Source organism: Pleurodeles waltl, chromosome 11 (genome assembly GCF_031143425.1).
Source record: "Pleurodeles waltl isolate 20211129_DDA chromosome 11, aPleWal1.hap1.20221129, whole genome shotgun sequence".
In the NCBI taxonomy this organism is placed as follows: Eukaryota; Metazoa; Chordata; class Amphibia; order Caudata; family Salamandridae; genus Pleurodeles; species Pleurodeles waltl.
In genome coordinates this window covers 18613686-18626810 of record NC_090450.1, presented here as the reverse complement: position 1 = coordinate 18626810, position 13125 = coordinate 18613686, and the positions used below count along the sequence as shown (strand labels likewise).

Below are 13125 nucleotides of genomic sequence, written 5' to 3'. Positions count from 1 at the left end.
CTTCAATGGCATAAACTGGATTATGCAAGGAGGGCACCATTTGTGCCCTTCAAAGCATTTCCACAGGCTCTGGGAGGCTACCCTTCCCATTCCTGTAACACCTATTTCCAAAGGGAAAGGGTGTAACACTCCTCTCCCAAAGGAAATCCTTTGTTTCTGCCTTCCTGAGCTCGAGTGGTACAAGCAGGAGGGCAGAAACCTGCCTGTGAGGTGGCAGCAGCTGGGGCTGCTAGAAAACCTCAGAAGGCTGGTTTGGCAATACTGGGGGTCCACTGTAGAGCCCCCACAGTGCATGGAATTATACAACCAATGCTAGAATCAGTATTGGGGAATAATTCTGAGAACATGACCTCTGCACCATGTTTATAGTGAACTCCAGTGAATACAGGAGGTTCGCCGTAGTCTGGAGGTGGGAGACGACAGCCTGGAGCGAAGTACAGTATCAAGTACAATCTACACAGGAGTTTAGGTGTTCAGGAAGAGAACTGGGTGAGAATTAAGAATCCAGGTTTTGTCCACAAAGGGTTACCTCAATTTTCTTCTCCCGCAAGGGTGAGCAGAGTCAAAGATCACATTGTGGTGTTGGAAACTGGAAAAACTTGGAACAAGTTGTTCCTTTCAATTGTGCTAGAATCAAATCAAGATTATGTGGGCAGAAAGATGGGGGTACAAACCCAAGAATGTTGCAAAGACGGTGGTAATGACAGAAGTATTTCTAGCAGGACAAAGTCAAGCCTTGTCAAGTTCAAAGACTTAAGCATGCATTAGTCTTGGAATTAGCCACTTACATAGATTAGCAGTCTGGATGTACCTTGTTACATTTTGATGCAATACCTGTTGTTGTATATATGCTAACTTCCCTTATTAGATTTTCATGTATTTATGGTAACTTACTTTATTAGAATGTTACTTTTTAGTTTTGTTATTGTGAAGGATGGGTGTGTGTAGTAATATATATATGTACGTGGGGGATTATTAAAAAGGTAGGTTTTGACAGGGAGGTTCTAAGGCCAGATGTACAACCTTTTGTTTTGCGACTCGCAATTTGTGATCCGTTTGCAAATTGCAAATAGTGAGTCGCAAAACCAAATGTACAATAGTGTTAATCACACTGTTTGCAATTCCCAAATGGGTCTTAAGGGACCTGCCTCATTAATATTCGGCCTCCCAGGGATGGTGGTGGGCTGGGTTCAACAGACCATGTCTGTGACTGCTTTTTCAATAAAGCATTTTCTTTAAGATGCAGATAAAGGAAAACAGGACGCATTTCAAAAATGAAAATGAAAAGTTCTCTTTTCATTTTTTCAGAGTATGCAGTGGCCCCATGGGAACCCTTTCCCATTTCGAAAAGGTTAACACCTATTTGAAATTGGTGTGAAAAGCGATTGTTTTGTGACCGCATTCACAGTCACAAGACAATCATACATCCCCCAGCAAGTCTCAATTAGGAAGGGATGCCCCTTCCGAACTGGTAGTCAGTAACTGGATGCTGACTCGCAAAATGGGGATGGTACATTGTACAAGGCCACTTCGCAGTTGCAAACGGCGATTTTTGCTGTTTGCAACCACAAAATCGCGTTGTACATCTGGCCCTTTGCTTCCTGCATGGAACCTGTGGTCATTCCGAATGTTGGGTGTTGCTGCCTGGGAATTTGCTTTGGAAGGAATAAAGGTTTTGGTTCCTGTAGGCCATGTTTGGTGATATTTTGTAACAAGTAGTTCAGGGCAATTTTGGATGCTGGATTACATAAGGATGTAGAGCAGTTTCAATCTAGTATTCTGCAGTATGTGCTTGCTCCTCAGCTTCCTCATAGGAGACACACGTGGCAGGCTGCTGTAATGGTTCCAGTCCCACCGAGTCAGTGGATAAGCGTTCAGACAGCAGCTGTGGTCTTGCTATTTGTGCCTGCGAACAAAAAATAACGAGGAATGTTAGCAAGAGGCTGATATTCATGATGAATAGTAAAATAATACAAAACTTTACCTATCAGCCTGCTGGATGACTCATTGACCTAATCCCTTGATGTTGGCAATTGCTGTGACCTGAAGGTGCCAAGATTTAGGTGTTCATGCTGGCGGCCAAAACACTGACCGCCAGCGACCCAGGAACCCCACCGGCCAAATTCTGAACATTTCTGTGGGCTGGCAGGCAGAAACATTGTTTGCGCCCGCCGGCTCACAGAAAGGCCCAGCCGGGACATTGACGGCGGCTCCCCTCAGTGCGGCAGGTGTAGTTGCACATGTCGCGCAGATCACGCCCCGGGGGCACTGCACCGGGGCCCCTGCACTGCCCATGTAAAGTGCATGGGCAGTGCAGGGGCCCCCAGGGGTGCCCCGGGGCATCACCTCCGCCAGGAAAAGGCTGGTCGAAATGGGAATATTATCTGCAGGGTAGCAGAGCTACCCTGGCGGATAGTGTGTCCACTCACCGCCAGTCTGCCTGATGGTGGAAGCCTGGCGGTGAGTTCAGAATATGGCGGGTTGGCCCGCCATGCCGTCTGGCGGTTTCAGCCACCAATGCCGGCATGGCGGGCCAATGCCGGCATGGCGGGCCAACCCGCCATGTTCGTAATGAGGGCCTTAATTTTAGCAGTGCTAACATTACCTTTCCTCTGTGCAAGCTTGTTAAATGAAGTACTTAGGGTAGTAGCAGTCATTTGTTTCATAGTGCTTAGGAAATGCAAAAATTGAGGTGTTAAGCGCTACTTATAAACAGGCTAATAATATTAAACTGTATGAGGCTATTCATCCCATAAGTACATGTTAGATATGTCAGCCTTAGGGTGGTCCTTCCCCAAAACCTTGCTTATATACCTCCAATTTGTGCTGGATTTCATTTTTGTTGGCCTTAGGACTCTGTGCACTTTACCACTACTGACCAGTGCTAAAGTGCTTGTGCTAATTCCCCAAAACATGGTTTGATTGGTATAATTAATTTACTAATAAGTACCTTGTAAAGTGGTATGCCATATTCCAAGGGACTGCAAATTAAATTCTACCAGTGGGCCTGCAGCACTTATTGTGCCACCGACTTAAGAAGCCCCCCGAAACATGCCCCAGGCCTGCCATTGCAGCCTGGAGTGTTACACTGCCATGTCGACTTGCCATTTAAACCTACCTGCCAAACTTTAAACTCCCCTTTTATTACATATGATTAACCATAAGGTAGGTGTAGGGAAGCACCCTTTTGGCATGGTTAGTCCCCGCTTTTTGCCTGTTATCTGATGTAATTTTCACTGAAAGTGCACTGGGTTCCTGCTAACCAGGTCCCCAGTGCCAGATTACTTTCCACAAAATTGCACATTTGTTTCCCCAATTGGCTACACCTTTAGCACCCTCTATAAGTTCCTAGTAAATGGTACCCCTTGGACCTAGGGCCTGGGGTACTAAAGACAGTCCCTAAGGGCTGCAGCACGAATCGTGCCACCGAAGATGCCTGCAGCCTCTGCACGCAGGCCCCTCTTCCGCAGACTCTGTGGTGAGAGAACCCCAATGCCTCAAGCAACCGCTGCACCAGTCGCTGCAGGGCTGTGTTGAACTGGACCTCTGGTGTCAATAATGTCCCCCAGATATCCTGAGCTCGAGTTCACTGTGATTTCTGGGAGAACGCGGGACCCCAAGACGTGAGTACCTAGGTGACCCCCAGCGACCAGGAGAGCAGAGGTAAGTTACCTGGTCTTCCCAAAGACTAACAATGGGGCTTGGAAAAGTAAGATTGCAAGACCAGGACCAGTTCAGTGGAACCCAAAGGTGGATTCCAGAGAAAAAGGACCTGCAAAATACAGGGGCAAAGTCCAGTCCAAGAGGGGCAGGAGCCACTACTCATGCTTCTGTGGATGACGATCCCAGTCGATGAGGGACGATGAAGATCAACTGTGAAGTCCAGGAGCTGCAGAGAGGTTCTTGGAGTCAAGCAGATGATGTCCCACATCGGTCACCGGGTCGCAGATGGTCAGTGTTCAGGAGGACCACCAACAATCCTTGGCAAGTGCAGGTTGGAGCAAAAGAAGATTTTCAGTAAAGAAGAGGACAAGCAAGTTCCAGGTGACTTGACCCTTGGAGGGGGTCCAGGCTGACTCACAGCAGTCAGAACAGCCAGTAGAAGCAGTTGCAGCCCCCACAGGCAACCCACTGGCAGCATGCACAGTAAGATGCACTGAGACGCAGTCAACACACCTGGAGAGAAGTCTCACCTTGCTGGAGCAGCAGAGGAAAGACTGTCCTTGCAAGGATGAAGTGCTGGAGGCCGGGGCTACTTGGAGCCTGAAGATCCCTTGGAGAAAGAGTCAACAAGCCTTGGCTGTTGAAAGAGTTGCGATGCACAGGAGTACTGTCCTGCAAGGAGAGGCAAGGGCTCACTGTCTCCCAAGTTGGATATCCGGTAGAGAGGACCAAGGAGACCACTCAGAACCACCACCTGTTTTGGAGATTTTTCCTGGAGCCGGATGGCTGAAGATCCCTGCAGCCTCTCATCATTGTCTTAGGTGCCTACAGTTGCAGGGGAGTGACTCCATCACTCCAAGGGAGAGTCCTACTTGCTTCTTTGGTGCAGCTGAAGTCTCACCATCCCTAGAGGATGCACTGGCATGGAAATGTTGCAAATGCTGGGAGGAGCCGGTGAAACAATGCAGCAAGGCGAGGTTGCCTCCTGAGTTGGAGGCTTGACTGGTTCCTGTGAAGTCCAGCAGCAGTTCCAGTAGCCAGGAGCAGAAGAGGTCATTGTAGGAGTCCTGGTGAAGTCTTGCACACCAAATCTGATGAGTCCCTAAATAGCCCTAACAGGTGGCTTGGTCACTCTGCAGGGTTACCACCTATCAGAAGGGGTCACTTAAGTCAGCCACCCGTCCTGACCACCCAGATGTTCCCAGGGGCCTCTGCAAATCTTGTTTTCAAGATGACAGAAACAAGCAGCCACCTGGAGGAGCTCTGGTCACCACCCCTGGGGTGGTGATTGACAGGGAGTGGACATTAGAAATGTGGTATGATTCTGACATGTTTGACACCAAACATGCCTAGGTTCGGAGTTACCATTGTGGAGCTGGACACAAGTAGTGACCTGTGGCCAGTACACAGTTAAAATGGCTTCCCTGGACTTATGAAGTCTAGTGCATTGGAACTGGAGTTCGCAGGGGCACCTCAGCTTATGCAGAGGTGCCCTCACACACATGGACTTGCACCCTGGACTCTGGGCTAGGAGGGCCTACCATAGGGGGGACTTACAGTGACCTGGTGCAGTGACCAGAAGTGAAAGGGTGCATTCACCTTTTCACACAGGCTCCACTGGCAGGCCTGCAGACACAGTTTGCATGTGCTCTACTGGTGAACCCCTGGTGAACCCCTAGTGAACCAATTACCTGGGTACCTGAGTACCCTATACTTGGGACTTACAGGGGTATACCAGTATACTATTGTGGGGTGTAAAGGGTACCTAGGCAACCACATTTAGAGGAGAGAGCACAATCACTGGGGTCCTGGTTAGCTATATCCCAGTGAAAACAGTCTAAACATACTGATAAACAGGCAAAAAGTGGGGGTAACCATGCCAAAAAGAGTGACTTTCCTACACCAGGTATCACTGGCCATGGACATTACTAGGAATCATCAGATCCCCTTCACTCATATTCCTCAGAAGGCCCTCCAAGAAAATAGGGCTCAATCTCCAGTTCTGGCTATGTTGGCCTGGTTGGCACCAGATCTGGCATCAAGCAACCCTGTTTCAGTTCAGTTTCGGAGTTGGGAATCATGATGAGACTGGCATCGCCAATGGGGGTTGGCGGTAGACGGAACAGTCCTTCCCAAAGAAAGTAGTGAAGTTGCAGCTGGGCCAATCCAGATCCACCAATAGCTCCTGAGGGCCCAACTGATGCAGAGGACGGACCCATCGGTGGAGCCGCAGTCAGAAACCCTTCCAAATCCATAGGGACAAACTCAAGAAGTGGAAGGAAAGACTACACAACCTGCCTTCAAAGACCTCTGTAGGTAGCTTTATTAAAAACATACCACATAATGTGATAAACACTACATTTTCCTATTGTCACTAGAGCAATTATAATTTACATTTATGCAAATGAGAATCTGTCCAGCGAGCCATAGGGTTCAAAGTAATATCCTACCATAGATCTTCTTCCCAACGTTCATATATTAATTTCCATAGAGAAGGCTACCAGGTCGATAGATAGCTATAGACGATGTGCAAATGTTTCTTAATCTTTGCTATGACCTAGCTTTACTGGATTCCTAAATGCATAGTGTCCAGCAAGAACAAGTGACTCAAGAGCAAACAAACACAAACGTAAGCCACAACTTTTCAAGAAGACAACAATTAAGTAATATGTTGAAAATTGTTATTAAAGAATGAAGAGCTACAGGAATTTAGAGCAATATTGAGTGAAAAGGTGGTGGTGGTGCTGAGATCAGTTACTGTGGTGGTAGTTAAGATGGTGGTGAGGGTGGTAGTGAGAGTGGTGAGGCTGATGGCCAAAGTGGTAGTGGCAAAGTTGGTGGTGGTAGGGTGATAGTAGGAGGTGGCAGTGCCAGGATGATGGTGGTAGGGTGGTGACAAAAGTGGTAGGGTGGTGACAAAAGGGTGGTGGGGAGGTACCATGGTGGTGATGGTCAGGGTGGTGATTAGGTTTATGATTGTAGGGTGGTAGGGGTGGTAAGTGGGTGATTAGAGTGTTGGTTAGGGTCCATGCTAGAGGTTGTGCTTAGGGTGGTGGTTAGCTTGGGGTAGAAGTTATAAGGGTGGTTAGGGTTGTAGTGGTGGGTATGGTGGTGGTAGGGAGGTAAATGGTGGTAGGGCAGTGGTGGTGGTAAGGTTGGTGGCTATGGTAGTGGTGGTGGTAGGACAGGGGCATTTAGGGTAGTGGTGGTAGGGTACTAGTAGGGTGGTTGTTCAGGTAGTTGTGGTAAGGTGATGGTGGTCAAATAGGATAGGTAGTTAGGGTGGTGGGTGGTTAGGATGGTGGTTGGGTTGTTGGTTAGGGTGTTTGTAGTGGTTATGGCATAGTGCTGACAAGGTGGAGGGGTAAGGCTATAGTGAAAGGGTGGTGGGGTGGTGGTGGCAGGGTGATGGTGGTGGTTAGGATGGTGATGATAGGATGGTGATTATGGTTTTGTTGGTAGAGTGATGGGGTGGTGAGGTTATGGTGGTGGTTAAGGTGCTGATGGGTAAGGTGATGGTTTGTGTGGTGGTAGTGGTTAGGCTGGTGGGTGGAGTTTGCCGTTAGGGTGGTGGTGGTTAGGAGGTTATTGTTGGTTAGAGTTGTGGTGGTGGGTAGGGCGGTGATAGGGAGGTGGTAGGCGTGGGAGAGGTAGGATTGTGGTAGTATGGTAGCATGGTGGTGGTTAGGATGGTGGCTAGGGTAGTTGTGGTATGGTAGCGATGGTTAGGATGATGGTGGTTGGGTTGCTGTAGAGCAGTTGTTAGGTTGAAGTTCATAAGGAGATAGTCATATGGTGGTGGTCAGATTAGTGGTTAGGATGGTGGTGGTGTTTAGGTTGTTGGTGGTTAGGGTAGAATGATGGTGGTCAGGGTGGTGGTGGTAGGGTGGTGTGGTACTGTGGTGGTGGTTAGAGTTGAAGAATGGTGGGTTGGTGGTTGGGTGGTATGATAGTGGTAAGTTGGTTTTGGTAGTGGTGGGGGTGGTAGTAGGGTTGTGTGTGTGGTAGTGGGTGGTGTAGTGATGGCAGTGATGTGGTAGGGTGATAGTGGTAGGGTGGAAGTGGTTGGGTGAGATGATGGTAGCAGTGGTTGTAGTGTGTGGTTGGGTGGTGGTGGCACACATACTGACACAGGAGGAGGGGCAGGAAAAAAATAACAAAATGGGTGATGGTTGAAGAAGACAGAAAAAAAGTACGCCAATCCTAGCACAAGCAGTGGAAGGATTATAAAGAAGCAATCAGTACTTGGACCATGTTACATAGAAGGGAAAAACAAACAAAGAGAAAGTGAAAACAACATGTGCTGACCAATCAGGAGCCAGAAACTATGATTTGCAATGAAGCCAATGAATGCTAAGCAATGGGCAGGCTCCAAACCCTTTGGAGTTAGTAAAATGTCTTGCAAGCAACAGTGATCATGCTCTCTCAGGCAAAACCTAAAGAACAATTTACTTACTTCTGGTAATGCATTGTCTGGTACAGACTCTATCTAGCTGCAGAGTCCTTACCTTAGAATTTCCAGGCATCAGCTTTGTATCTGGAACTTTTGCTGAACAATACCCCTGCATGTGCCATCAGGTGGAGTTGTTTGGATCCGCGTGACATTGTTGGTGTCGTTGGAGCCATCACCTCAACGACACGGTCACCTATAAAGGCACCAGCCAGGTGCGCATACATCAGTTACTTTTCCACAAACTTTCACGCCACAAGTGCAGAGTCATGGAAGAAACTGTCTGCTCCAAAACTAGGGCATCCCTTAACCCTTGTAAATGAGTTCGCAGAGAGTGGAGGCATGGCATGGGTGTAAGAAATATGCAGCTAGATAGAGTTTCTACCAGATAATGCGTTACCAAAGATAAGTAACTTGTTCATCTGATAGAGACTTCTAGCTGCAAATTCCTTACCTTAGAATAGATATCCAAGCCACAATCTCCTGCCTTTGGGCTGTGGACAGATTCACTTTAAACTAAAAGTCCTGCAGGACCGAATGGGCAAAATACCAGTCTCTGCGTACCTAATTATCTAGGCAGTAGTTTTTGGCAAACGTGTGCAGAGATGCCCACACTGCTGCCTGGAAGATGTCCAGGACTGGTACACCTCGTGCTAACGCTGTGGTAGCATCTTTGCCCCTGCTGGAATGGACCCTCAGGAGGCTGCTTCTTTGCCAGAGCGTAGCAAATTTGTATGCAGAGAATGACCCAGTACGAAATGGTTCATTTCTGCACTGCCCAACCTTTCTTTGCTCCCACATACCCCACAAAGAGTTGGTCGTCCACCCGTGACTCTTTTGTGTGGTCAAGGTAGAACAACAACACTCTTTTTGGGTCCAGTCAGTAGAGTCGCTCCTCTTCCTTAGAGGGATGTGGGGGAGCAAAGAAGGTGAGAAGGTTAATATTGTGACCCAGGTGAAATGGGGTCACCACCTTAGAGAGGATAGAGGCACGAGTGGGAAGCACTACCTTGTCCTGAAACATGGTGAGATATGGTGGCTTAGATCAGACAGCCTCCATCTCATTCACCATCCTGGCAGATGTTATTGCCACTAAGAAGGTTGTCTTTATGGTGAGCAGCATGAGGGGACAGTTGTACAGAGGTTTGAAGGGAACACACAAGGCTGTCTTGAAGGTGAGCAGCCGGAGGGGACAGTTGTGCAGAGGTTTGAAGGAGGCAAACACAAGATAAGTGAGAACAAGATTTAAGTCCTACTGAGGCATGAGAAAGGGCGAAGAAGGAAACATATGTAGAGGCCCTTTGAGGAATCTATTTATAATAGGTGATTTGACGAGAGAAGGCTGATCAGGCAACTGGAGGAAAGCCAATAAGGCAGATAGATATCCCTTGAGTGTGGGCAATGAAGAGCCCACTGAGCAAGGGACAAAATAAAGAGAAGAATATCAGATAGAGTGTCAGAAAGAGGATTGATCGACCTTTCTGTACAATATTATACAAAGCGTTTCCAATGGCAGGGGTATACTGTCTTGGTGGAGGAACGCCTGGCTGCCAGTATAACTTTACAGACTTCGGGAGGAAGGTCGAGGACTGTCAACTGATGCTGCTCAGTGTCCATGCATGAAGGCGCAGAGTTCACAGGTTCAGGTGGAGAACATTCCCCTGCTGCTGCAACAGAAGATCTTCCTGACGGAGCAGCCTGATCGGATGATCATTGCTCATTTTCAGAAGCTTGGGATACCGGACTCTCTGTTCCCAGTCTGGAGCCACAAGGATAACTTGGTCCCGGACGTTCTTGATTTTCTTGAGAACTCTAAGCAAAAGTGGTATGGGCTGAAAGGTGTACAGGAGGCCTGAGCTTTACTCATGATGAAAGGTGTGCAGCCTTGGAAACTCCAATGCGCAATACTGCTGGCATTGCGCATTCTCTCCAGAGGCGAACAGATCTAACTAAGGCTCTTCTCGCTGCTGAAAGAGTTCTTGTGGCACCTCCGTATGGAGACGCCACTCGTGATCCGCTAGGAATCAACGGCTGAGTTTGCCACCCTGGCATTCAGAGAACCTACCCGGTGTTGAACCACCAGGGTTATGCCATATTGTTCCAGCCATGTCCACAGGCACAAGGCCTCTTGACAAAGGATCCAGGATCCCACACCACCTTGCTTGTTACAGTACCACATTGCGGTGGTGTTTGCGTGAACATCTGCACTATCTTCCCTTTGACAAGAAGAAATACCTTTAACTATAGCTGGATCGCCTAGAGCTCCAGTAAGTTGATATGGAGTCTGGACTCTGCCGGAGACCAGAGTCGCCTGATCGCCACCTCTCCCAGATGGCCACCCCATCCCAGAAGTGATGCATCTGTCACTATTGTGAGATCTGGTTGGGGAAGGGAGAGTAGTCTGCCTCCTACCCAATCCCAGTTGGTTATCTACCACTGCAAGTCTTTTGTAGTTCCCTCCGAGATCTGAACCATGTCGAAGAGATTCCCCTGATGCTGTGCACACTGGAACTTCCGGTCAGGTCCCACTGCAGAACCTGATTTACTAACAGGATGCAGGATGACACGAGGCCCGGCAGCCTCAGAGTCTGCCTCACCAAAATCCAGGATAGAGGCTGAATCATCAGAATTATAGCCTGAACTCGCTGCTCCGGAGGATAAGCCCTAAACTGCACTGTGTATAGAACAGCTCCAACAAAAGGGAGCATCTGAGAGGGAGTCATGTGTGTCTTCAGCATTTGCTGGGGTTCACTCTAAATGTGCCGAAGGTCCACCGTAGTCTGGAGGTGAGAGATGACAGCCTAGGGTGAAGGATCCTTCATCAGCCAGTTGTCGAGGCAGAGGAAGACTAAAACCTCTGCGCAGATGAGCTGCGACCACTGTCATCACCTTCAGGAACACCTGAGGGGCACTGGTAAGGGCAACGGGTAGCACAGTAAAATGAAAGTGCTTGTGGCCTACCTTGAGCCGAAGGTAACTCCTGTGAACAGGCAGGATGGGGACGCATCCTGCAAGTCCAACGCTACCATCCACTATTCTTAGATTAGGGCAGACAAGACTTGAGCTACAGTAAGCATTTGAAATTTCTCCTTTTTTGAAAAAGAGACTGACGTCCCATAAATCCAAAATAGGGTGAAGACCCTTGTTCTTTTTGGGTATCAGCAAGTATCGAGAATAACAACCACTGCCTACTTTTGACCCTTTCTATGGTCTTGGCCAAGAGAGCCGCAACTTCCTCGCGGAGCAAAACCAAATGATCCTCCATCAGCAGTTTTTAAGTATGTTCTGCAAGATACATTTGTCCGATCTCATGCACCGCTAGTGCGGGAGATGATGACAAATGCTCCCTCCAACCGTACAAGTATGGTCTTGCAAAATGACACTAGGAGCGCTTCAATGCTATAAAGGCAGGGGGCTGGGTGGTGGACGACTTCTGGCCAGACCCTCTAAGTCTAAAGGCACCACGACTGTGTCCATGCACAAACTGTGGGACTGGGTCAGGATGGTGGCTGAAATATGGGTTTTGGAGGTACCACATCCATCCGAGAACCACAGAAGGGGCGAAAGGCAGACAGTGGTCAAATGGTCGCCGAGAGGGCTAAGGACTTGGCCATTGCCTGTGAGTCCTTAAAGCGCTCCAGCGCCAAGTCTGTCTTTTAACCAAATAAGTGAGTCCCATCGAAGGGCATGTCCATAAGGTTTGCCTGGACATCCCCCGAGAAGCCAGATGTACGTAGCCAGGCGTGGCGCCGAAGGGCCACCATCAACAAAATCTCTCTACCCAGTGAGTCAGTTGTGTCCAAGCCACACCGTATGGTGAACTTTGCCGCATCTCTACCCTCTTTCACTGCTTGGGAGAGAATGGCCCGTGCGTCCTCCACGACCTGAGGCAGCACCTGCACCACAGTGTCACAGAATGTGTAAGAATAACGGCCCAATAATCATGAGGTGTTCAACAACCTCAATGCCAGTCTGGAGGAAGAAAACATAATCTTTCCCAGCTGGTCCAGCCTCTTAGATTCCCTATCCGGGGTTGCAGAAGGGAAGACACCCTGGGAAGTGGAGACTTGGGCTACCAAGCTCTCTAGGTGGGTTGTTGAGTGAGGAAACTAGGGTCGTCTGATGCAGGGTGATGACGGCAGCTGATTGTCCTGTTTACAGGAGCCCCTGTGCTGGGTGTGGACCATGTCCCTAGCAGGACATCAGTGAGGGCTTTGTTAAAGGGCTACCTTAGTTCAGAAGAAGAAGCCCGTGGCTGAAGCACCTCTGTCAGGAGGTTAGTCTTGACCTGCACAGAAGGCAGTTCGAGGTCCAGGACCTCTGCTGCCCTATGCACTACCATTGCATATGATGCACCCTTCTCCGTAGCCACAGTAAAAGAGAGCAAACCAGAATCTGGAGAGGTGTCTAGTCCACTGTCCACTGGCCTCTCCTAGTTCCTCAAACCAGTCCAAGGGTTCAATATGGGATTCTAAAGGGTCCAGAGTCCAGAGACCCCTTCCACTCACCAGTGCCTGGCTGGTCTACTAAATGCTCAGGCAATGAGCTGGGACCTGTGGGCGCTGTTGGCATCTGGATCGGTGTTGTGCAACACAGTTCCGGCTCATCGGGATCAGATTGGATCAGGTGCCACAGGTGGGTGCCAGTGGAGCTGGGAGAGTCGACATCAGGAGCGGCCCCGGAGAAGGTTGACTGTGTGCAGCCCGCGCTGTTCCGGATCTGTAACCGGATCCATGAAACCCCATCGGAGTCGAGGCCGAAGGCTCTGGCGTGGAATCTGATAGGGTCTGACCCCCTAAGGGCTTGAAGGCGCTCCAGCAGGGCCGGCTGGCTCAAATACAAGGTGTTTGGCCTTGTAAAATTATTTTAATTGAGCTGGGGTAGTTCCGGCTTCTGGAAAAGGAGGATGGGGCGGAGTCGGCCCTGGCTGTGATTCCACGGAACCGTGTCTGGAATGTCAATGTTCCCAGCTCACCTCGTCAGTTGAAAGGCGAGGTAAAGTCGAAGTCCAT

At 49.1% G+C, this 13125-nt stretch overlaps 1 protein-coding gene across 2 annotated transcripts in view; it reads right to left on the bottom strand.

Annotated features, from left to right (window-relative positions):
- LOC138265247 (fibrillin-2-like) overlaps positions 1-13125 on the bottom strand; it is a 514969-nt gene that overhangs the window by 18868 nt on the left and 482976 nt on the right. For both annotated transcript variants that reach the window (XM_069212836.1, XM_069212838.1), the window contains one exon: positions 1748-1906. In XM_069212836.1, the coding sequence (XP_069068937.1) occupies positions 1772-1906 (135 nt within the window). In that variant the 3' untranslated portion in view covers positions 1748-1771. The remainder of the gene's footprint in view (positions 1-1747; positions 1907-13125) is intronic.